A 24,911-nucleotide genomic window follows, 5' to 3' on the forward strand; every position below is an offset into this window, starting at 1 on the left:
GGAAGTAATAATGCAAAGGATATAGGTTGGAAGGGAGATCCATTAGAGAAATGGAAGAGATGTAGCAGGGCTGTTACTGCTGAAAATGAGAAAGGAACAGAAAGCCATGCACACAGATGGAAGATCTCATTTCATTGCTCTGAGGAGTGTGAGGAAAGACAGGATACTGATTGCAGGAGGCTTGGGTTTCTGAACATGGAAGCTGCCTCCTTTGTTTGGTTATTCTTCTCCTTATGTAAATAATATTTATTCAGTAATGAAAATGGTTAGTAGAAAATGCTATTGTGACTGTTTAGAAATATTGGTGAATATGGGAAAGGAGGAGAATCATCTTGTGTCCTTACTGTTCTGTTTACCCCCTGCAGAAAGCACTGGTGTGGCATAATAATATGTATTGACCAATTTGAACTGAGGGCATTCTTTGCAAATAACACAGTAAAGAAATAATGGGCCTTACCATGAGCTTTTAATTGTATAAAACTGAAATTTTGGCCAACTGCTCAATTCAGAGAGTACTGAAAAAATAAAGGCTAATTGTAGAAATTTTTCACTTTCTTTGGGAATGCCTCCATCCTTCAGAAGTAAGGCAGGGAATGCTTTGAGACTTGTTTTAAGCCTGAAGTGGACTGGGTTTCATGTTTTGTGTGTAATAATACACAAAGGCTTCCAAACTCAGCGGGACAGCTCAAAACAAATGGCTCTTGACAAAAAAATGACAAACAAAACAGGCATTGTCTCGCAGTGAGCAGCTAGGCACTGCTCTTACAGAGATGGTTTTGTGTCCCGTTCACATGCATATAACACTTCTTGATATTCACTAATGAGAGACAAAACCACCCCACATTCCACTGCTGTTATCACTAGAATGGATTCCCTAGAGCGCACACATTGAAAATAATTGTTAATTAGAAAAGATTTCATGCTGACACTGAGAAGACCTGCAGGTAGGACTAGATGCTATTTTTATGTAAACATATACTTGCTTATTTTTGTCCCTTTTCATGAAAAAAGTAAAAATTGTTCTCACCATTTGTTCATTGGCTCTTATGGTTTAGAATGAGAATGGTTTGAGAATGCAATTGCCTCAATTTTTGAGACTGATCTTATCAATACTTATGAACTCATTTTCACAACTGAAATAGAAAGAAATACAGCACAGCCCAGATTGTTCAAAGATACTTCTCTTTCTTCTGCCTGTTCTGCTTCAGATACTTATGATAGGTTTGATTTATTATATTAACATCCCTCCCCACCTCCTTAGGCTGGCCTGACAGTGTTACAAATTGGAGGTGAAGGTATTACCTGCATGGAGGTGAGGGTACCATTCATGCTACCAGCCCTACCTTCTTCATCCTTCCGTGGTTTTCACAGATGCCATGTGCACCACCAGCCACTCTTCCTCTACAACCTGCACCTCTACAGTACCTTGCCTCCTGCAGAAGGCAGTGGTACCACATTTACAAAAATGAGAGGTCTCCTGCCCACAGCCTAACATTTTTAAAGTACTCTGTATTGGTTGTAGGTGTTCTAAGAGGTAGAGCAGAAAATGTGACTTCTTGGTTTTAGTGTGCCTTTCATTTGGATGTCTTTAATTTTTGCTTTAATCTATAATAAGAATGAATTGATCTAGAATATGCCTAGAAGTGAATACAAGTAAAGGAGTGACTGTATCTGAGCATGGAAACTAGATTTTTCTGTGTCCAACAATTTCTCTGGAGGAAGTAAGAAAGATGGGGACAGATTTTGACAGACTTGTAGTGAATGCAGAGTTTCACGTAGCTCACTAGCTCTCTGCCAAGCAGCTCTGGAGGATGTTGGTGGCTCTAAGGCAAGGCTATAATAGAATCACAGAATGGTTTGGGCTGGAACAGATCTTAAAGGTCATTGAATTCTAAACCCCTTGGCACGGGCAGGGACACCTTCCGCTAGACCAGGTTACTCAGAGCCCCATCCAACCTAGCCTTGAACACTTCCAGGGATGGGGCAGCCACAGCTTCTCTGGGCAACCTGTGCTAGTGCCTCATACGGTCACAGGGAAGAATTTCTTTCTAATATATAACTGGAAAATCCTTTGAAAATCCTTCAGATCCACTTAATGATTGTTTCAGGTGTAAAGCAAGCTGCAGCACTAAGAATGATGCCTGGAGAACTGATTTGCTGGATCATGTAACCCTGCTTTAAGATGGAAATATGCATCAGGAGAGTGAAACACAAGGCTTAGAGTGGTAACATTTCAACAGGTTCTTTTGAACTTGCCTTCTGAAGTCTGTCAGATCTTCATTATGTTGGTCAGTCTAAAGTGATACAGCTTGCCATTGTTATGTAAATAACATCAGAATAACAGCTATTGGTGGACTTAATACTGCAAATGCTCTGTATACAGTCAAACTTCAGGCTCCTGAGACTTCAAATTTTCAGATTATTTGAAAAATAAAATTGTTTTTAATAATGTTATCAAATTAATTATTCATGTAGTTGTACCAGACATACTTACTCCCTGGAAAATGTGGCGGGTGCATATTTTTATAATTGAGAATGCCATTTGATACTGCCCCATGCTATTATAGTGCATTTCAAATGGAAAAAAATGTTCATCAGAAGTGAAGTCTAAATCTGGATATACAAAATAACCCATAAATTCTTCATAAGTATCTCTGGCTTTGAATTTCCATGGTTACTGCACCCAAATACGATTTTTCCTGAAGTGAGTATGTACCTGCTAATTGGACCAGTGATTCAAATCTAACAAATTGGATCATTGAGCATTTTTCAAATTCTTCACATCAGGAGCTCCAGCAAAAGATATTGCAATTTTTTATTTAATAAAAGAAAACTTCTGGACATCAATGTAGACTGTCTAAACATGATAATCTTGAAAAGCCAAACCAGAACTAGCAGTAAATGTTGCATAAACAAATTATGTTATTTAGATATGACTTGCAAATCGTTTAAACAAGCAGTAGGCACAACCAGTGGGCACTGTGGTTTCAAGCAAGTTTTCATAATTCCTTTTAGATTGGGCTCCATACATAAAATATAGAATCATAAAACTATCCTGACTTGGAAGGGACCCACATGCATCATTGAGTCCAACTTCTGACCCTGCATAGGACACTCCCAAGAGTCACACCATGTGCCTGAGAATGTTGTCCAAATGCTTCTTGAACTCTGTCAGGCTGGTGCTGTAACCACTTTCCTGGGAAGCCTGTTGTGTTGCCCAACCACCCTCTGGGTGAAAACCACTTTCTTAGTAGCCAGCATAAACCTCCCCTGGCAACTTCAGGCCATTTCTTTGTGTCTTATCACTAGCCAACACAAAGAACTGTGTCTGCCCCTCCTCTTTCCCTCACAAGGAAGTTGTACACTGTGATGAGGTCTCGCCTCAGGCTCCTCTTCTCCTGGCTGAAGAGAAAAAGTGACCTCAGGTCCTATTCCTACAACTTCCCTTCAAGGTCCTTCACCATTGTTGTGTCCCTCCTTTGGACACTCTCTAAGAGCTTGACATCTTTTCTATATTGCAGTGCCCAAAACTGCACACAATATTCAAGGTGAGGCTGTCCCAGTGCAGAGCAGAGTGGGACAATCCCCTGCCTTGCCCAGCTGGCCATGCTGTGCCTGATGCTTCCCAGGGCATGGCTGGCCATCCTGGCTGCCAGGGCACTGCTGGCTCATGTTCAACTTGCCATCAACCAGGACCCACAGATCTTCTGCTGCTCTCCAGCACCTCATTCCCCAGTTGGGATGCCCCATCTCAGGTGTAGAATCTGGCACCTTTCCTTGCTGAAACTCATTGCCCAGCCCTCTGATCTGTCAAGATATCTTTGCAAGGTCTCTCTGGTTTTGGGGGAGTCCACAACTCCTTCCAATTAGTATCACTGGCAAACTTATTTAGTATCCAAAGTAATTTATGAAAATGTTGAAGAGCACTGACCCTAAAATGGAGCCCTGCCAAACTCCACTAGTGCCAGGTCACCAGCCTGATGTAACCCCGCTTACTATAACCCTTTGTGTCTGACCCAAGAGCCAGTTGCTCTCCCATTGCATGTGTTTATCCAGCTGAATGATGAGCAGGCACAGCAATGAAACTGATGGGCCTGGAGTTACCAGGGCTATCCCTCTTGCCCTGCTGGAAAATCGGGATGACACTGATGGGCTCCGGTGCCTTCAAAACAATTTTCACAGGGGACCATGCTAACTAGTTCCCTGAGCAGCCTGAAGTCTGCTCTCCTTATATCCAGAGGTGAAGTTTTGATGGCACTTTTCCTCCTGCCAACAGAGAATTTAAACTGGGTTGCTTTGGGATTGTTGTGGCAAATATAGCCACAATTCACCACCTCATCCTGACACCCTCTCAGTTAGCAAACTGAAAAATCAAGGAGGGCACCCTTCCTACTCAGGTGCCTTAATACCTGTATCAAGAAGTTATTGTCTGTGTGTTTTAGGAAACTTCTGGGCCTGCTTGTACCAGCTGTGTTAACCCAGTTAACTTCCGGCAAGTTGAAATCCACCATAAGGATGGTGAATTTCAAGGGTGATTGATTTAGAGGTTGATTCATCAGTGTTGCCATCCTGGCTGGGTGACCTGTATTAAACTCCCACGACGACATCCACTTTATTTGTCTGTCCCTTAATCCTTATGTTTCAAAGCAGATTTTATCCCTTTCTGAATTATGTCAATATGACTACTTTCTTACATTTTCAGTCTGCCAGGTAAGACAAGAGTAAAGTATTTCCCATCCTGCTGCACTAACATTGTAGGCATTTGGGAAGGTTTTTCAAAGGAAACTACTTTTGGTTTTGAAAGCTTATATTTTAAAATTTCTATGAGTAACATGAGGAAATGTTGTATTGAGGAGTAAATGGAGTATTTCTATATTTTCATATAAATTTTGAGGCATTTCAGAAGTTTTGTAGAGTGTTTTACTTCAAATGCCTACTACATCTTGATTCAAGAGAGGTCTGTGATAAATGACAGACTAACCAGTTAGGTCATGGTTTCATATTTTATTTTGAAAAGAAGCCCGGAGAATAAAATTCCCTGTTTTATTACAATGCTTCTTACATAATAACTACAACTAAATGTTGTGTACCTTTGCCTAAATGCCAGCAAATGGTCTCAGTTCTGTTAGCATTTCATTGACATTCAGTCTGTGGCTTCATGCTGGCCAAAGCCAATAATAGTCCCATCTGCCAAGTCTTGCTCTACATTCCTAATTCCTTAGCTGCCAGGGAACAGGAGTCTAAGTATCGTGAGAAACTTGACTTTTGGTTTATTTGAATTTCAAACTAGTAATATACATCCCCAACAAACTTATGCTGAAGGATGATTATTTGCCTCAGAGCAGTTTCTCCCTTGAGCAATCAGTCATATTTGCCTCCAGACTCCTGTCATTGCCTGCCATTACCAAGTTCACACTTTATTCCCCAGCATCCTTATTCCTTCATGTGTAGTGGCATCATTTTACTGTTCCCAGCCTCTGTTCCTTCCCTGGTTACAGAAGATGCAGAGGAGGCAGAGTTACTGATGTCTTCTTTGCATTGGTCTTCACTTGCACGACCAGCAATGGGCAGAAACTGATGCACAGGAAGCTCCAGCTGAATATGAGTTTCTTTAGCACGTGACTGACCTTGCACTGGAACAGATTGTGCAGAGGGGTTGTGGAGTCCCGTAAGTTGGAGATATTCAGTAAGCATGAGGACAATCAGAGTCACAGTTTTATTAGGGTTGGCAAAGCCTTTGGAGGTCATCCAGTCCAACCCCTCTGCCAAGGCAGGGTCACCTAGAGCAGGTGGCACGGGAACGCAGCAAGGTGGGCTCCGGATGTCTCCAGAGAGACACAGCTGAGCCCGTGCTCCAGGATGGCCCTGCCTGAGCAGGGAGGCTGCACCAGATGCCCCAGGGTGGTCCCTTCCAACCCTTCCCACTCTGAGATTCTGTTGACCTCTGAGCTACTCCTTAGTAACCCTTCTCGTCTGAAACACTTAAAAGCTACTTTATTTTAGAAATCAGCAGTACAGTTTGCAGATGGCCCTTCAATGACTTAAACAACCCTTTTCGTTTTTTTTTAATTTTGATCTCTGCATCGCGGCGGTAAGGATGCTCGGATCTCCGTTACTGCCGGCGCGGCTCCGCCCGCCTGCCCGCGGCGCTGCCCGCCCCGCTGCGGGACAGGATGTCCCGCCTCCCGCCGCTCTCCCCATTGGCAGGGAGCTCCGCTGGCGTACGGGGGGCCGAGCTTTGCCCGTCTCCAGTAGCGGCGGAGCGAGGGAGGGATCGGCCAGCGGCTCCGCCGGCGGAGGGGTGGGGGGTGGGCGGGCGAGGGAAGGAGGGGCGAGGATTACCCGGGGCCGAGCGGGCGGCGGTGCAGCGGGAGCCGGAGCCGCTGCTGTCGCTGCTGCGGCTGCTCGGTGAGTGTGGGAGCCCCGGCGGGCTCGGGGGCGGCGGGAGGCAGGGGCGGCAGCGCCGTGGGGCGGCGGGCGCAGCGCTGCCTCCGCTCCGCATCCCGGGGGCGCCGCGGGAGGCGCAAGCGGGGCAGGGCCGGGCCGGCCCCCGCGGCGCCCCCTGCCCGGGCGGGGCTCCGGCTCCGGCTCTGGCGCTGCCCTCGCTCCCCGCGCCCCCGGGCCGGCCCCGGGCTGCCCGGCGGGTGGGCGCCGTCAGGGCGGTGACAGCGGGGCGGGGGCGCGGGGGTGGGATGCTCGGGAGAGGGGGAGCCCCCCGCCTCGGGGAGGAGGGGGTGCGGGTGACCCTGATAATCGCTTTATGTTGGCCTGCGGCTTGCGTAATCTGCGATCAATTATTTATTTCATGCACCACTTACGGGGCTGAGGGGCAGCGTTAAGGCCTTCGGTGTGGCTCAGTGCAGCAGAAGGGAGGCTTCCTTCCCACGGGTGTGATAGGGAGGGGATGTGCAGGCTTTTTTCTGGGTTCAGGTAGTATTCCTGATGCGTGTTCCTCTCCTCGTGCAAATTCGGGGGATGTGAACGAGCGAGGTCCTTCTTCGTGATATATTTTTGAAGATCAAGTGGAAGCCGTCCTAGTCTGAACAGAAATAACCTTGTGTGGTTTACTTCATGTGCTAGATTGTCCTTTTTTTTTTTTTTAATTTTTTCCTTCTCTCTGCTCATTCTGTAGCAGGTTGGGCTGCTCAGCCAGCCTGGAGAGAAGGCTGAAGAAGGAAACATGTCTTCTGATTCTTTTTGTCTGTCTGCTCAAGCAAGGTTTGACTCCAAATGGTTGAAGACAGACTTGCAGGTAAGGACTTTGATCATATTGCATTGTGACCTTTCAGGTGCTGTTCAAGGATGCTTTTAGTCCAAAAAGCTGACAAGTAGAAGATTGCAGCTCTTGAGATAGTGTATAGGCTTTCCCAAGTATGCTGATTTATAAGTGGCTTTGAAGAAACACCAGGTTATTTTGATCTGCAAATAGATCTGCATTTTCAGTCCAGTCCCTTCTGCTTTGAAACAAGCTGTGTTATCTTTGCTGAGTGTCAAAGCTCCTAGTGGAGTGGCATTTCTGCTAGAACTATAAATTCTTATTTAGGCTGTTGCTAAATATCTTGCCTGCATATGAGCTGGCAGTTTAATGCACAGGAGAACTGAAGTGAAAGGCGATGGAAATGTAATTTATATTTTGAAGAATTCCAATTAGATTTTGCTGTAGTTGTTTGCATTATGAATAGAGGGTTCCTTTAAATTATGTCTTTTTGAATTTTTTGTCAAAGGTACAAGGTGTAAATGGAAATGGTCTTCATTGAACTATAGCAGTATTTGGTGGAAGTTTTCTTTTGTCTTAGAAGATTTCTTCATTTAGCAAAGTTGTGTGATATGGGGAGGAGGCGGATATTAATATGTTTTCTCAATTCAGATTTTGTGAATAAGTGGAAAATATAGAGAAATAGAGTAATTTGGGCCAGTTATGTTTGTTGTAGATGAAATGAGTAACTAGATTAAGTCCTTGTCTCTTCAACTTCCTTTACCCAGATATTGCATATGGATCTCTTACTCTGAATAACCTTTCCACGTTTCAACTCAAAACTGTGAAATTCTTTTTGGGATGGGCCAGCCAGTGTTATTCTTTTGTTACTGTTAATGATAGTGCTCCTGAAAAACTCTTAAAAATCCCATTTTTGTGACTTTATTCCAGATTAGCTGCTGATAGTCTACATGCTTGAGTTGTTCTTATGGTTAGACAAGGGTTTTTCCCCATGCAGTTGTGATTTGAAAGCAGCCTTTCTCCAGTATTTTACATCAAACAAGATAAATTGGAATCAGAAGTGACAGATATAGCCTAAGAGGTTCCATTATTTAGTAGGTCCTGAATGTAAATGCTGTGAAATGACAGGGCTTGCTCTTGATTTGGTTAGATTAATTTTATTTTCATCTTTGGTTCCTACCAAAGTAAAAGTTTCAGTCAAAGTCAGATGTTTTCTCTAAAGTAGTAAATAAAGATGCTATACAACATTTTGGAGGTAAGCATATTAAGAAATAGAGATATTTTTTGTTTTCAGAAGAGTGGCTTTTAGATTACAAGTATATTGTATATAATGATTGTTGAATACAGGGAAATTTATCTGAAAAAGTGGCAACCTTTGTTTGTAACACCTGCTGACTATGCATTGCCTTGTTTTTCTTCTCTATTACATGGGGTAAAAAATGTGACTGTTCATGTGATTGATCAGATTTTCCTTTTTTGTAGTGCCTTTTTTTCTACATCCCTTTTTTTTTCTATTTATTTAAACTTTTATAGGAGGTTTCAGTTGTCATCCAGAGTTTTATGGGTTATTTCCAGCTGTGTGTATAAATGCAGTGATATTATTTGTGATTTATGAGACTGTAGCTTAGTTGATATGTTACAAGACTTCCTTTTAATAATAAAAATCTTCCTTTGCAGCGTATTTCTATGAAAAAATGCTCTTACTTACACGAGTTCTGTATATGTAATAACAATTTAAACTCTTAATTGCCAGAGTACCTTTTTTTTTCCCCCCAATCAAGCTGTAGTCAGAATAATGAGAATAATGAAATAAGAGAACAGTAATGATTTGTCATGTGCTGGATGCAAACATCACTTCTCTGGAATCTGAAGACAAGCCAGGCCTCTTGGGTATAATATAATTTTCTTATTAGGTTACCTGTTCTTGGTATTACACAGGTCCTCATCACAGAACTCTTAATTGGATGCGTGTGTCCAGTATTTTGAAAAATTGAGCCTGTGAATCTTGAGTAGTATCTTTTAATGTATTAAATGGCAGATGCCTTCTCTAAAGGAAAGGGGTTTTGGGTTCTGGAGAATTTTTCTACTGCATGAATGATTGTTTTAGCTACTGGTTGGCTAGCATGACCTAGCAGCATGTGGTTATTTTTTAATAGGTATAAATCCTGTGTCTTAATCCTTTAAGTTCTATGTGTACTGAATATGTAGATTTCTTAATGTGCTTGTTTTTACTATCTCAGCTGTAGAAGAGCCCCATTGGTGCTCAAGGGACTGTCAGCAGGAATTGTAAAGGTGAACACAGTGCTATGAGAGGTTTGAAGAAGACACACTAAATTTATGTGAAAGGATTAAAATGACTACAAATTGTTTGGAATTGGACCCTGGAACTCTTCACTTTGTAGCTACATTTTTAACTTCTCTGTGTACAGCAGTCCAAGAATGAGTAGGTGACAGTCCTTGTAGAGACAGAATTATTCTGGGGAATTATCTTAGGAGGCATACAGAGACTGATTAGTTTCTAAAGTAAATTCTGCCACTACAAAATTTGGGGTGTATAGCTAAGATTGAAGTAAAACAGTTTCATTTGGTCATTTGGTGGCCTAGCAGCTCCAAAGTACCTTTTTTTTTTTTTTTTTTTTTTTTACTTTTTTTACTTTGTGGCTGTTGCCAGGGAGTTTGTTTTATAGACTTGATAACTGGCAGTTATTGATGATTAGGCCAGTGAAATCTCTCTGAAAATTATTGTATTCTTTTTTGTGTTAGCTCAAGAAGATGTTGCATGAATAGTGCAGTACTCAATATTCTAGTACTATTTGCATTAATAAGTATTATGTGTGGTATTAATACAATGAGAAAAGAATGACATGTGGATTGTAGCATGGCTTGTGTTTAATCACCTGTGTGCGTCACTGTTGCAGCTGGTGTGCGGGCCAAATTGAAATGTTCTTCCTCAGTTTTGGGATGTTACTGCTGTGGGATAAGGGCAGTGGGATGTAGCATGTTCTTACTGCTCTTAAGTGAATATCAGAGGCACAAGTCCTTCTGTAGTAGCAGTGACCTTTTGGCCTGCACAATTACCTGACATGGTGTGAAATGTTAATGGAACTGAATCTTCACAAGGTTTTTTGCTTACATTAATTTTTCTGAAGCTGAACAAGGCTATTTTAGGAAGCCAAAGTGCTCCACAAAGATCGAAATGCAACCTGTAGCTGCTCCATGTCTTTTTTAAAACTTTGTAATTATTTGTATGATTTATGGCTACTTGTGTAATTTTGAAGTGCTCGGAAACATTTCTTTTACTTAAAAACTCTAAATTTCCTGGTGGAGCAGAATAGGATATTCTGTTTTATCTGTAAAAACAGACTGTTACAGCAGCTGAAATATCAGGGTAGTACAGCTGAATATGAGAACATCAGTACACAATATGTAGTATGTTCTCCTATGACATGTATCAACAGGATGTGTATAACATCACCATTAATAAAATAGTCCTGTGAAGTTATGAAATAGGTGGATTTTAGTGCAAGCCACTTTTTCATGTATCATTCTTAATACAGTTGCTTGAATTTATAAGTTATTTATTTAGATTTAAATCAATGCAATGAAAAGGCCTACCTATTGATGACTATTACTAGTAGAAACTATTGCATTTATAGCAAACTTTGTGTGTCATGGGAGATTGTGTTTCAATGACTGTTCCTAAGGGAGACATGCTTCATTATAAAAAGGGAAGATTAAAATTGTTTACTTAAACCTAGGTAGGTACCAGTTTATGGAATCAAACTGTGCTTAAAATAATTCTGATTAAATAGATGTACTGTACAACTAAATTAGAATCTTATGCAGAGACCTTTAATTAGTGATGGATGAATAACTAAAAACTAGAATTGCTGTGAGCTAATGGCATGCATGTGTGTGTTCAAATGGAGTTTAATTGGGCTGCTTATTTTTGATCCTGTGGAGAACTGTTGTCCTTAATAACAGGAGTTAGAGAGAAAAACTTTAATTTTCCTGTAGTATGGAGAAAAACTTTAGGCAACAGTCAAGGTATAGGAGCTATCTGCAATAGGAAAAGGAAGTATTTCCATCAGTTTTGATTGAGTTCATGCTTGGCAGACTATTTCTGTCATTATCTTTTAGTCACAGAGATGAAAATATTTTTCCTGAAATTAAATAGCCACCTTTAAGAGTTGCATTAGTTTGAAACCTTTTTTATCTTTCCTTTGAAGTTACATTCATCATTTTTATTTTCTTGAAAATCCTACCTTCCAACATTCAGATCAGTGTCTTTACTTGTGAGAAGATTATGTAAAGAAATGATGTCTTGGCTATTAAAAGCAAGAAGTTGGTGAAAGTTGCCCTCTCTATTTTGTTGTTTCCTGTTAATCTTCTTTGCTTTGGTTTTCTGATCAAAAAAATGAAGGGCTTATTTGGAAGCTCTTACAGTAAACTGCAAATGAGGACTCCTTTGGAATTTAAGGAAATGAATTTTGTGATACCAATTTTTAGAAGTTATTTTAAAAGTGAAGTAGTGCTGTCTCTCCTAAATAAGTGATTTCCAGATGGAGGGGAAAATGCTATATGTGGTGTGATAGGTTCGAGAAATTAGATTTAACACATAGGTTCAAATATTTGAGTTCAGACAGAGCTATTCTTCAGATGCTTAAAGATAGGGAATTGCTTAATTTTTTGTGTGTGTGACTATTAACTGTTAATTTTCCAGCAAGTGGAAGACCAGCACCTTATTATTACGGGGATGTTTTTAGTTTAAGCCCAAATCTGTTGAAGTAAAGTGGGGCCGCTGAACTTTCCGATTTTGCTCTCTGAGCTCTCAGCGCTGTGTTAGGGGCAGTGATGTTGCACTGTGCTCTGCATAGGTGTGAGAAGCAGCTCTGCTCTCAGGGCATGCCTCCTTCTGCAGGGGAGGAAGGAAGCTAGGACAAAATACCAAGACAACAATGAGAAAGGAAACACAAATTGAATGGATTCAAAAAAGCAAAAACAAAAGAGAGCCTTAGTAAAGGACTTATTCTTCTGTGATTTTCTTCACTACTACTGGGGCTGAAAGTTTTTTTCGCTGAAGTATTTTTCTAGTGAGAAAAGTTTTTCATGTAGTCTTTGAAATACAGCCAGTGGCTAATGCAAAAATAAGTGAATAGCAGAAAAGATTCTCCACTACCCTTGGCAATTCTGAGGTGAAGATTATTTAAGTAGCTTATATTTTAAATCCATATTGATGTTCTGTGGTTATGAAGTCAGTTTCTTAAATTTCCAGTGCAATTATATAACCAGGAATCCTACCTAAGTCAATCCTTGTCCTTTTGTGTAATTTTATTTTCCTGGCTTCATTTTTCTTGAGTTCAAGTTAACTTTTATGAAGGCTTCTATGCTTTTTGCAGGGGAGTTTATGAAACCACCTTGATAACATAACCTAATGTACTACATAGAGTTTGTCTAATTAAAATAGTTGACTTCAAAGCAAAATCAGAGCTGCTGATTATTCTTAAAATAACTTACTGAAAGCAGAATTTTAGCAGTGCTTTGAGAATTCTCAGGAACTTGCCCAGTTATGGTTGCAAGACTTAATTTTCTTGAAATGGAAGGAAATGTTAATGCCAGGGTCTTATTGTCTAAAGGTGATAGGGATGGATGGGAATTTCACTGTCAGCCCTGTTGGAGGTTGGCAGCAGCATATGTCAGCAACCAAACTAGATACCCCTTGGACTTAATCAGATGTTGTACCAGACAGAATAAATTACAGTTCTACTGCAGAGATAAGATTAGCTAAAGATTAGAGTGGAGGCAGCCCAGTTTACAGTAGAAGTGCACTTTAAAGTCTCCTTAGGCCCTTGTGTTTTTAGTTTGGGATAAGTGAGCAGGGCTGAGCCTTAGGTCTGTGTGGGAAGTGTGGATTTGTTGAGATATATGGCTTTCAAGTGATCAAGACATGGTCTGGGGATGAGAAAGTGTGACAAATGATGGAAGAGGCTTGGGGTTTCCGAAGGTGAGATGCGTAGGAGATGGGGATTGAGAAGAGGTCAGTAGATGTCATGGGAAAGGACAAGGGAGATTTTTAGCTCGGGGAATGAGTAGGAGGACTAAGAACATGGGCCAAAGTTGCAAGGCAGTGGATAGTAGTCATGGAGTATGGAGCTGCTGTTGTCCTGGTCTTTGGAAGGAAGTGTGTAAGTGATGGGCGAGCAGGGCCTTGGGGGAGATGTACAGAGGGCACGTCTCTGGTACTGTTGTCAGTTGCAGAAGGTCAGTGAAAACTTCATTATTCTTAATTTATTAACTTACTGAGTTCAAATTAGCCCCTTTAAGCATTTACAAATGAAATTGCTAAATTATTAGAGGGAAAGATATTCATATGAATCAAGCAATCTAGTGAGAGAGACTTTAGAAAACACAAGTGGCTGCTCTTGTGTTTGGATCTCCAGTATGTCAGGAACAATGAAGACACCAAGTGTGTTTTTCTTGTCTTGCACTGTAGCACCAATTGCCTTGTGAAGGTTCTTCAAATAATTTAGTGGAGGGAAGTACCTTTCTTCTTTTTTTTTTTTTTTTTTTTTTGTTCTGAACAAAGTTTAGTTCTCTAGTTTGAACAGTGAGATGTGTGGTAGACTTGTTATGAATGACTGAATGTGAGAGGTATTGGTGGGAGCAAAGGAAGAAAGTCATAAAATACTATAGGAAGAAAAAAATGCAGGATTGGGAAGTTAAAGCAGACACTTTTCCACTACACAGAAGAGTGTTATCTTCAGCTGCAAGTTTCACAGGGTCACAGATGTTTGAGATTGGAAGGGACCTTTGGAAGTCATCTGGTCCAATTCCCCTGTTCAAGAAGGGCCACCTAGAGTACAGTGCCCATGTCTGTGTTTGAATGTCTTCTGAATATCTTCAAAACTTGGGAATCTACAGTCTCCCTGGGCACCTTGTGCCAGTGCTTGGTCTCTCTGTCACAAGAAAAACGTGTTTCCTGGTGGTCAGAGGGAAGCTCCTGCATTTCTGTTTACACCCATTCCTTTTGGTCCTGTCCCTTGGTACCACTGAGCAAAACCTGGATCCATCTTTTCTACACCTTCCCTTCAGATTTTATACATATACATATACATATACATATAGATGAGCTTTCCTCCCAAACCCTTTCTCTCTGCCTTTCCTCATAAAAAGGGAGTTCCAGTCCCTTAATAATTTTCGTGGCTCTTTGCTGGGCTTTCTCCTTTTTGTCCATGTCTCTCACACTGAGCCTACACTGGACCTGTACTGATGCCTGAGGCTGTTCCTCCCCAGCTGTGGGACTTTGCACTTCTTCATGAGCTTTAGGTTCATGAGCTTTAAGTTCATGAGCTTTAGGTTCATGAGGTCAATCCATTTCTCCAGCTTGACAAGGGCACTCTGGATGTCAGCACCACCCTCTTTTGTATCAGCCACTCTGCCCCATTTCTCTTGGCTAAAAGAAATATTTCCCTTAAGGGAGCTGTAAATTTTCTATCATGATTATGTAATTTTGAGATCATGAAAATAAACTTGCTTAAATAATTTATCACTTAAAAACTCAGGCTTTTCTTTCACTTTTGGCTAACATATATAGCAAATACTAGATAGCTACTGAATGTTGAGTAGATTAGTAGTCATTTTGTTACAGCTGAAATTAAGTTGCCATGTTATGACAGATGAATTGGTTGTAAATACAATTTCTTAATTATCTATTCAGTTGGTTGCTTTGATTATTGCTGTAAAGTCAGTCTAGTGTTTCTTTACTTTCAAACTTGTCTCATTTTTCCCTTCCCCTGACCCAGATACTACTGACAAAATGTTAACTACAACCTGAGCAGTAGGCAAAATTGTTTATCTGAAGGCTGCTTGTGGTATTTGGAGAGCGAGGTGGAACTCTGTGACCCGTAGTCTTGGTGCTTCCTCTATCTTTTTGCAACATACCAAGAAAAAATTACTTTGATAAGACTTTGAACCAAACCCAAGGCCAAAGAAATTTTGCTTACTTTTGCAGTTTTTAGTTGCATGAAAGAGTTGAGTGAACTTTGTGCTGTGTAAAAGAATTAGAGGATGAAGTGGAGAAAACAGTTCCAGATTCTGCTTTATATGAATGCTTTCAAATTAATAGTTTTCTGAAATAGAACAGTGCTACATTATGAAAAATCTAGCATTCAAATCCTGGAGACATTTAGATGCTATGAGCTGTGAGAATGATTTTCCATACCAAGGTGATCTGAGAATGTAAAATGTGTGAAAAAGACAGTTTATTAGAAAAAGATCTTTAATTTTTGAAATCTATAATTTATTATGCAGCCCATCTGGAGGGTTGCCTCACTTACTATTTTTCAAGCTTGTATTTTACCATAGGTTAACATTTAACAGGTGAAAGATAAAAAAATAATGTATCACCGCAATATGAACCAAAATCAGTGAAAGAACTGTTTTACTTTTTTTACACGGGAAAAAAAACTATGAAGAGAAATTCCTTAGGTGTCCCACTAAAATATATGATCACATCTAAAGAAGGAGAAAGTGGAAACCAAATATTTCAACAATTTATTGTTGAAATATTCATAAACTGGGAACAATCAAGGAAATCAGTTAATGGTGAATGATTGTTTTCATTGTTGAAATGCAGCTTCAGGTTATTCCAATTTTTAAAAATGAAGCCAAATGTAAAGTTCTTAGCAAAGCACAATGCAGATCTTTGCAAAATCTCCTTGTCCTGTGTAACACTGAGGAACAGGGACTGTACCTTTCAGTAAGGCTTGGTCAGAGTTTGATTCTGTACAATTCTGTACAGAGTTTGGTGCTGTACAATTGATAAGTCACAGATAAGGTGAATAATGTCTAGCTCACACTGCATGATTCTGCCCTTAATCAGGCAGTAGTAGGTGACAGACAAGTACAATGTGTCAACTCATATTTTATGCTGAAAGAGGAATTATGGAAATCATTGATACACTCCAACATGTATTTCTGAAGTATGCAATATGAAGTCAAGGAATTACTATGGGCATTTAATGTGTTACAGTGGTGTGAGAGCATGCAACTTGTGTTTTAATTCCTGTTAACTGGGATGAGCTGGATCAGCAAATCTCTGCCCTCCTAGTGGATGAGTCTCTTAAAACCTGTAATCCTTAATCATTACAATGTAATGATTTTATTTTGAGCTATTTTCTAGAGACAAGTGGACTTTTGTGTAGTGGTAAATATTTTATGGCAGTTGTTGTAAGCCACATCTTTGTATTACGTCTCAGTTAAAACACTTTGGATTTGAATGTTAGTTACGTAACACAAAGATGCTTCTGAATGAGCCTTCAGCAGATAGTGTATTTTTTTTAAATTTATTTTATGGTGTTGTTTGTGTTTTTTTGTTTTTTTTTTTTTTTTTTTAATGTGATCCACTGCACCGCTGTGGTATGCAGAAAATATTCTGTTTTTCAGTTTTGTGTCCTGCCCTCCTCCCTTATGCTATACAGTTGTGAATAACAGCTACAGGCTGGTTATTATGGCATTCCCTTGGGATGTAGATACCTGTTCTGCAGTGTTTCATAAAGCAAACAACAACATCCATGGAAGAGAAGTTGTCCTGCTCATTAGGATTCTCCAAGGGAGATCCAAATTCCTAAATCATTAGGAGACTTGTGTTACAGCCAGTGCTTTTGTGAGTGGTTCCAGCTAGCAGAGTCTATGTTCTGTTGCCAGTATTTGTGCTCTTGAGCACAGAGTGTATTGGGAGCTGACCTGGGCTCAGGCAGCCCTTTGCTCTTGCTCTGGGTGTTGCTGATTTTAGGCTGATCCATTCCATAATCTGGCTCTTCGTGGGAGAGGAGGCTTTGGAGCAGTTGGAAGGAGGAGGGAGGGTGGTGAGAGATGCTTTGCACAGCAGGACCAGATTGAACTGGCTGAATTCATTTACAAATCTGTGCCTTGATGTCATCATTCTGGTTAAGATGCCCAGCTCTTCAGCTGCTGGTTGGCGAGGGGACTGTGAGCTTCTGTGTTTTATGCAGCTTGACTTTATTTGAATAGCTTTTCTTGAAGAGAAGAAGGACTCCCCACACCCTCTCCCTGTCCCCCAGCTGGTGTCATCTCCAATGGGTGGATAGTTCTGAGGTGTTTATGTTTATGTTTTTTCTGGGTTTTATGCAGCTTGACTTTATTTGAATAGCTTTTCTTGAAGAGAAGAAGGACTCCCCACACCCTCTCCCTGCCCCCCAGCTGGTGTCATCTCCAATGGGTGGATAGTTCTGGGGTGACCAAGTCCATGCCTTTAATGAAAACTTGTCACCAAAAAAAAGTTCATTTTTCTGGACTTGAACCTAACTAAAATTTACCATTTTGCACTTTTAACCTGAAAATGGCATAGCTAGACAGACAATGAGAGATTCTGAAGATTTTTTAAATCCTTGTCATACACACACACACACACAAAATCTCATTTCCAATGAGATGGTACATGTGTTTTCTTTCTTCTGGTATGATGTATAAAATCAGATGTGTTTTAAGTGTTAGCTTGAGTCGCCTTGAGAGAAAAGTGTGTGTAACTTTATGTAATGTATTGTTTTTAACAGCTTGCTTTTACACGAGATGGATTGTGTGGCTTGTGGAATGAAATGGTAAAAGATGGAGAGATTGTATATCCTGGAACAGAATTAATACAGAGTGGTGAGCTACCTCCAAGAAAAGGTATGAATTTTAAACTTCTTTGAATTTGTTCCTTTTTTTCTTTCATTGTGGTGCTGGAAATGGACTTACTTCAGCTTTCATACTGTCACAAAACTTCTGTTTATCATCACCTGTCTGTATGATTTGCAGGTGTTAATGTTTTGAATTAAATACAATTGAAAGTGATTTCTAAAAAGTGTATGAAAAGGTGATGTCCAGGCCTCCAAATGAAGGCTTAAATATGTTCCAGCATTGTGAAATTTAACTTCATAACTAGGCATGTTACTATGAGAGAGGCTTGGCAGTGTCTTTTTGTTTGGTATGCTTGGTGTGTTTACAGCTGTAGCCTTTGTTTAAAGGAAGTGGACTGAGGAATGGGATAAAGCTGATACTGCTATTTCTAATTTTGTTTACAGTCTTCGGCAAGTAACTGAAAGGTCAGCTTAAGAACTGTCCACGATCTGCTTGAGAATGTAGTGTGTGTGGGGTTTTTGGGATTTTTTTGCCCTTTTTTTAAGTTTTCCAGTGTACTTGAGAGCAGTTATAACACTGCAAATATTGCAAATGGCAGAGTAATACATCTGCTTAGAGAGATTACTTTGGTGGGGGTGGATTTTGTTTTGTGAGGGGGAATGCTGGAATGGGATGATTCTACTCTTGCCTTTTTTTCATTTTCACCACAAAAGTGGTGCTCTTTTAACTCCGTACTGAACAGAAAATTAAACTGGTCAAAAACTAAAATATTTGTTTCCTGATCTGGCTGAAATGGACTCACTAAGTGGTCAGATAAGTTTTGTCAGTAATTTGTAAAATTCCCAGATAAATGAGGAGATGTGTAGAAATACTGCCTTTGGTAACGGTGAACTATTTTTTGGCATCTGTTACTTCCTGAATTGTACTGTGGGATAGACATGATATTTCAAACCAATAATGCTCAATTACTCATGTAGACAATTTTTTCATACCTATAGTATTCCTCCTTTAAAAAAGGAGGAATGGATGTGTTTTTAACTGGAGGAGGTAATTTTTACAGGAAGTAAGATACAGTAAATAATTTATGAAAGAAGAATGAATTATACATTTACTTATCAAGAGTATGAGCTTTGTAGGTTATTAGTGGCTGCATGCTGTAGTAAAAATCAGGTTATGCTCCTAACTGTTTCAGAGTTAGAAAACTTTTGTCTTCCCTATGCTGCTGGCCCTTTGGAGTATTGTTGTTGCCACTGAGTGAAAATACAGCTGATCTTATCAGGAAGGCTACTACAAAGCTGCTCATGAAATGAGTGGAGGTAGAGTAATGGTTTGTTCTTTGGGTTGGCTCCTGCCATGTGTAGTAACAAAAGGCATTGTAAACTTTTTGCAATAAAGGGAAGTATTACCTCCTAAAGGAATTGTAGGAAATGCTTTCCTGTTTACTGACAGCTCATGATAGAAGTGTTGTGGTGGTTGTGGGAAAACAATTCAACACACTGTGCTTTCATGTAGAAGGATAACAAACATCTGTAGTACTGAAGGGTATTATTTTTATTTTTATATATATATATGTTTTAATACATAAATAAAAATATACATAATCTGTATTTTACTAACGATATAAATTATATAATGTAGATTTTTTTTCCTTGCTTTGCAAAATTATCTTTTTGTGCTGGATACTTACACATTGCTTTTTAGAGTTGTACCTGTGCTAGTCCTTGACAGAAAACTGTTCTTCCAATGTCTTTATAGCTAAGTAGCTGCAGAGAATTGAGATTTTTAGTTAATTATGGTTCTGTAATGCTTTTAGTAATTCTGAGAAAGCTTATAGAAAGATGTCATAGTATAATGTTTTTCTATTTTCAGGGTAATCCTTGAAATACCAGCTAGGAAAATGCAGTCTGTCACTTCTGATACAAAATATAGACAGCAGTATAAAATAAAAATCCAGAAGTGCTAAGTCAATCATCTGTGACTTCATGTTTGTCCACCCTTAGGACACTTGTTCTGAACAATGTTGAGAATTTATTTTTTAATGACAGCTGTGTGTACACTTTCAGAAAGTTCAAAAAGTGTTGATTGAGAGAAAAATTGTAGAACACTGTTATTTAGAAATACAGAGTTTCTGACACTTCACTGTATAAATAAGGCTTTTATGTTATGCTAAAATGTCCAAGCTGTGATGAGGCTTTTGAAAGCTTTTTCATGTACATAGTGGTGAAGGCAGACTGCCACTTCTTGTTTCCAGTACTGTATTGTGGTAGGCTGACCTTAGCCAGGTGCTCACCCTTCTAGCTCCTTGCCTGCTGCCCCTCCTCCGCGAGAGGTGGAAATAAAAAATTAAAATAAATATAAAAATATAAATAGAAAAGCTTGGGAGTTGAGATAAAGCCAGGGAGATCACTTACCTGTTACTGTTGTGGGAAAAATTAATTTAGTTTATTTTAGTGCCAATTAAGATAGTGCCAACTAAAATAAACACTAAAATGGTATGGTGAGTAACAAAGGTAAAAACTAGAATGCCACCTTCCACTTGTCTTTGCTTCTGGGGGAGTTAAGTGTAGGTATTACACAGCACAGATCACACCTGTTCCTTTCCATAGCTGGAGGGTGTATGTCCTTCTACATATCTCTTGAAACATTGCAGTAGTTTGGAGATTTAAATAACAGCTTTTTTTAGGCTTTTAGCTCTTAGGATTAATGTATGAACTGTGTTTCAGTGAAGTTAGTCTTCATAAATGCTGTTGTGTTGGCCTACAGGATTCTAAAATACAGCTATCTTGCTTACCAGGCTTGAGGGGGAAAAAAAGGGCAATTTTAGGTCACTGTCAATCAGGTTGTATGTTTGATCATGGAAGCAGAAAAATTGATGGTCAGTTTGCACCTCTGAACTTGCATCTTAAGTTGAGTTTAATGAAATTAAAAATCTAAAGTATTTACATCTGTTTAGTTGGTACTTACTTTTTTTGCAGAAATGATCTGCAAATATAATTCAAGACGAGAGGGAAAAGTACACACAAGTAATGAGATTTATATAAAACCCAGTGGTTTCATATGAAAAGCAATATAGATTAATGTCAATATTCAGAGTTTGTTGCTAGATTGACTAATCTGGAGATGAACAAGAGAGATTGCTGTATGTAGTCCCTTCTATTCAGTCTTTTTTAAGAAGTTTTGATTTAAGCCCATAAACACACACGCACACACACACACACATATATATTTATGTATAAAAAGATATTTCTTCACTAGTGCTATAGCTCTCTGTTGATGCTGACTGGACTGTTCAGAAGAGGCTCTTCATTCTGTCAGTGGATATTAGCAGTGGCAGCAGACTGGAAGAACATGCTATTGATGGCAAAAATCATTCCTTTTTACTCTAGGAAGAATATAAAAGTAGTGCATTTCTTTTTTCTCCTGTTAGCAAGAATGTTTGGTTAGGAATAAGGTCTTTGTTTTGAATTCGTGGCACTTTAAGAAAAACATGTGTGATAAATGTGTTCAGCAGAATGTGTTTGTGTGTTTCCAAGTACCATCTGAGGACACAGCTGTGACAGTAGTGATGTCCAAATACAGGTGCACTTTTAGCATGGTGTGTATTTCAAAGACAATCAGGCTGCCCTCAGGAAATTTGGATTAGATTAATACCTTGTATACTGGAATCTGTGTTCTGAAAATAATAAAAAGTATTATTTAATATTATTCTTACTAAATTTTCAAGTTAGAGAACCGTTACTGTAAAATTTTAAGACATATCAGTCTCTTTAAGACACAAAAGTCCCTTTTGTGGGTTGCTATTTATTTGTTTTTGATCTCTCAGACTTCATAGGTGGAAAATTCTGTTTCAGTTAGCTGTTTTAAGTTCCAGGACAAAAATACAAAATTGTCAGCTTCATACCTCTGTCCTGCCTTTGGTAAACACTGTGGGCTTCTTCTTCTGTTCCCCCTTGACTGAAAGTTGGACTTTCTCTGCCTGGTGCCTCTAAATACACAAACCTCATGCAGTGTTGCACCTGCAAGCAGGTTAAATGAAGTCCAAATGCCACAAGCAATTCCAGAGAGGCTGGCAGGAACAAAATATTTATGACAAGAATAACAGCATGTGGGAATTGGTTATGGTGGCTGCTGTGCAAACCACGTTATAAATCAAACTGGAGCAGTGTGTAGGGATGTCGGCTGGCTCCTGTGTTGAGCCTTTTTTGTTAAAAGTGAGAAGTGGCACTTTCCTCTTCTGCTTCCCCTGACCCAGCTGTGGGCTGTACACAGTGACTCAAGAATTCAGTGCTCAGCTGTGGATTTTCATATTCTGCAGGATAGGGAAGTCTGTAGTCACTCTGTTGGACAGCTTGACTTCAGAAGTGCAGAATGCTCTATTGTCAATTCAAACAATAATTTAATGCATTAAAAAATAGTATACAGGGAAGAAAAGAATTTTATTTCTGATTAGGATTAGGAGATCAGATCTTATCATCTGACCTAGAGGGCTGTATAAATATGGTTTGCAAATGGTAAAGCAGATCTTTCCCTCACAAATAACAAGTATCAATTTTGTGTATGTAGGTGTGTATATATATATGGGTGTGTGTGTAAAACATCAAGGATTTTTGACAGAAAATATATTGCAGCTGAAACATTTCCTGGATCTGGGACTACCAAATACTGGTTTAGGGTGGTTGTAAAACACAGCTCTGTGTGACTTTTTGCCCTGTCAACATCTGTAGGGGAACTGTTGCAGGCTTTCTCTTGCCACAGAGGGGTTCCCAACTGCATGAGTTCATTGGCATTTCAGAGCAGCACAAGACCATACTAGGAACAGGTGGTGGAGGCCACTATGCAGTGTCAGGTTTTTTCCCTCATTGATTATGAAATGTAAGTTCCATTTTTAGTGCTTCCTTTTTATGCTCTGTTTATACCAGATTAGGCCATGGCTGTGCAAGATAGTGCACACATGGTGAGCTGCTGTGCTTTGGTTTGGGAGCTCATTTCTAGCTGAAAAGGGTTACTTCAGTTGCTCAGTTCTGGCTGCTGGCTGTGCCTGCCTGCCTCACTTTAGAGGTATAAGGCTGTATACTAAAACATAATAAAAGGGAAAGTCTTTTGGAGAGATGTTATGTTGCTTCCCCCACCACAATGTTCACAAAATTAAGTTAAATCATACTGACACACTGCACTGTATTTTTGAACGCATTGGTTGCAAAATTGTCTTGTTACTTTGGCCTGTTCTGGTTTTGCTCAAGATATTTCTCCTCCCTGCCCCTCTTTCTGAAAAATCATTGGGTCTTCCTGTTTAAAAATCTTTAATGATGCATAACAGAACTTCCATAATTATGATGTCTGTGTTGCTGCTTTCAGTCTAGACTGATACCAGCTATGTCTGTTATGTGGCAAGTAGTTTTTTTACAAGTTTAGTGAACTGTCTTTGTGGAACAATTGGACATGGTCTTTTAATGTGATTTTTGGCTCATTTCCTTCCCGCTTTTTCTCTCATTGCTCCTCTTCCTGGTTCATACAGACAATTGAGAAAGACATCCTCCTGTGGATTTATGTGCCAGGGTTGTTTTTATTGCATACAAAGCTTGAGTTCCCACCTGGATTGGGATCTTCTCTATTTGCAGTGAGGAGTTTGATTAAGTGACTAACTTTGTTGCCCTTGGTTGTCATCCTTTGCCAAGGATCTGTTGAAAAGCATCACAAGTTCTCCTACATCTGCCTGTAAATTGTGTCTTGGCACAGCATCCTTCTACCCACTGACTAAAATTCCAGACCCTGCAAAGTGTGTCCCTAGACGTGTGGGTGAGTGGAGAAACAGTGAGATTTATGGTGTTACTGTGGAAATATTCTGAGCCACTGGGGCTGAGCAGGGTCCTTGGTGTATAATGAGTTCTGTACTTTTCATGTTATTCTCCTGTGCCTCTGAAAAGAAACAGCTGGATTGAATCACATTTTGGACATTGTTATCAAACTGGTGACTCACAGGCTGTTCCTGTTTGAGGGACACAGTTGGATTCTCTGTTTGCCACTTACAGCAAGTATATCCAAATTGCATTTTCCTGTTCTCAAGTGACTTTGCTATCTCTTCCTTGGCCCACAATCTCAGCTCCATCATGGGTACTGCAATTATGCCTCCTTTCCTTTTTTCCTGCCCTTCAGTCTTCATCTTCCACCTCCTAAACACCTGTCAGTTACAGGTCAGGAAACAGTGCTTTAATTTAAAATTTGGGTAATTAAGGTGGCACAAAAGAACTTCATTTTGGGAGGTCTTATTGTCTCCAGTTAAAAAAGAAAAACTTAACAAAGAGGCAATCACAGATCCAGTTCCAGCCAGATTAAGCATTAATTTTCTGTTAGGCCAGATGGAAAGAATAGTTGAATGTTCTTGTACACTGTGATAGGTGCATTTTGTACATTCTGAGGTAATGAGAGCCTTTGATCTCACTCCATGAGTGTGAGGCAGGCTGCAGTCAGATGTTCCATGTCTGGCTACTGATGTAAACCTCCTGCTTATTATTTTCTTCTGATACATGCTGGTACAAATGTATTATTTTGGTGGGGTATGTGGAATGAGAAAGGAAAAAAGACAAAATAATAGTGATCATCTGTCATGTTGTGGCTGGGACATTTAGGGAGGGAGTCTCTGGACTAGACTGGCAGATAGGAATGAAGGATGGATCAGTTCTAGGAGCCAGGTAAAAAAGACTGGAACTAAACTCTTCATAGGCAAGTTTCAAATGCTGAACTTGAGAAATTTTGAGTGGTATGGTTTGAGAAGAAGGTCAGGGTGAGGAAAGTGGCTGCCCATGTGTCCCTCAGTTGCAAGGCAATCTTATGCATTGAGCTGACTGGAGGTATGGATATGGAAATCCCATGTCCCAATATAAATAAAGAGAAACTTCCAGCTGTCTAGTTCTACTCCATTTAGAAAATTGAGACTTTCAGGCAGCCTTTGATTACAGAGATAAGTGACTAATGTCTGTGTTCTGACTTTGTGAAAGTAGTCTCAAAAGGATTGCACATGATGTTTTGTTGCTTGGGCAGAAAATGGTGGTATTAT

General features: G+C 39.8%; 1 protein-coding gene across 3 annotated transcripts in view; it reads left to right on the top strand.

The window, feature by feature from the left end:
• Positions 1-6,274: 6,274 nt before the first annotated feature.
• Positions 6,275-24,911, top strand: part of HERC2 (HECT and RLD domain containing E3 ubiquitin protein ligase 2) — a 99,923-nt gene continuing 81,286 nt past the window's right edge. For 2 of the 3 annotated variants that reach the window (XM_074535744.1, XM_074535746.1), the window contains exons 1-3: positions 6,275-6,408; positions 7,133-7,252; positions 17,791-17,905. In XM_074535744.1, the coding sequence (XP_074391845.1) occupies positions 7,181-7,252; positions 17,791-17,905 (187 nt within the window). In that variant the 5' untranslated portion in view covers positions 6,275-6,408; positions 7,133-7,180. The remainder of the gene's footprint in view (positions 6,409-7,132; positions 7,253-17,790; positions 17,906-24,911) is intronic. The other variant, XM_074535745.1, reaches the window with a different exon arrangement.

This window comes from Zonotrichia albicollis, chromosome 2 (assembly GCF_047830755.1).
Source record: "Zonotrichia albicollis isolate bZonAlb1 chromosome 2, bZonAlb1.hap1, whole genome shotgun sequence".
Classification (NCBI taxonomy): domain Eukaryota; kingdom Metazoa; phylum Chordata; class Aves; order Passeriformes; family Passerellidae; genus Zonotrichia; species Zonotrichia albicollis.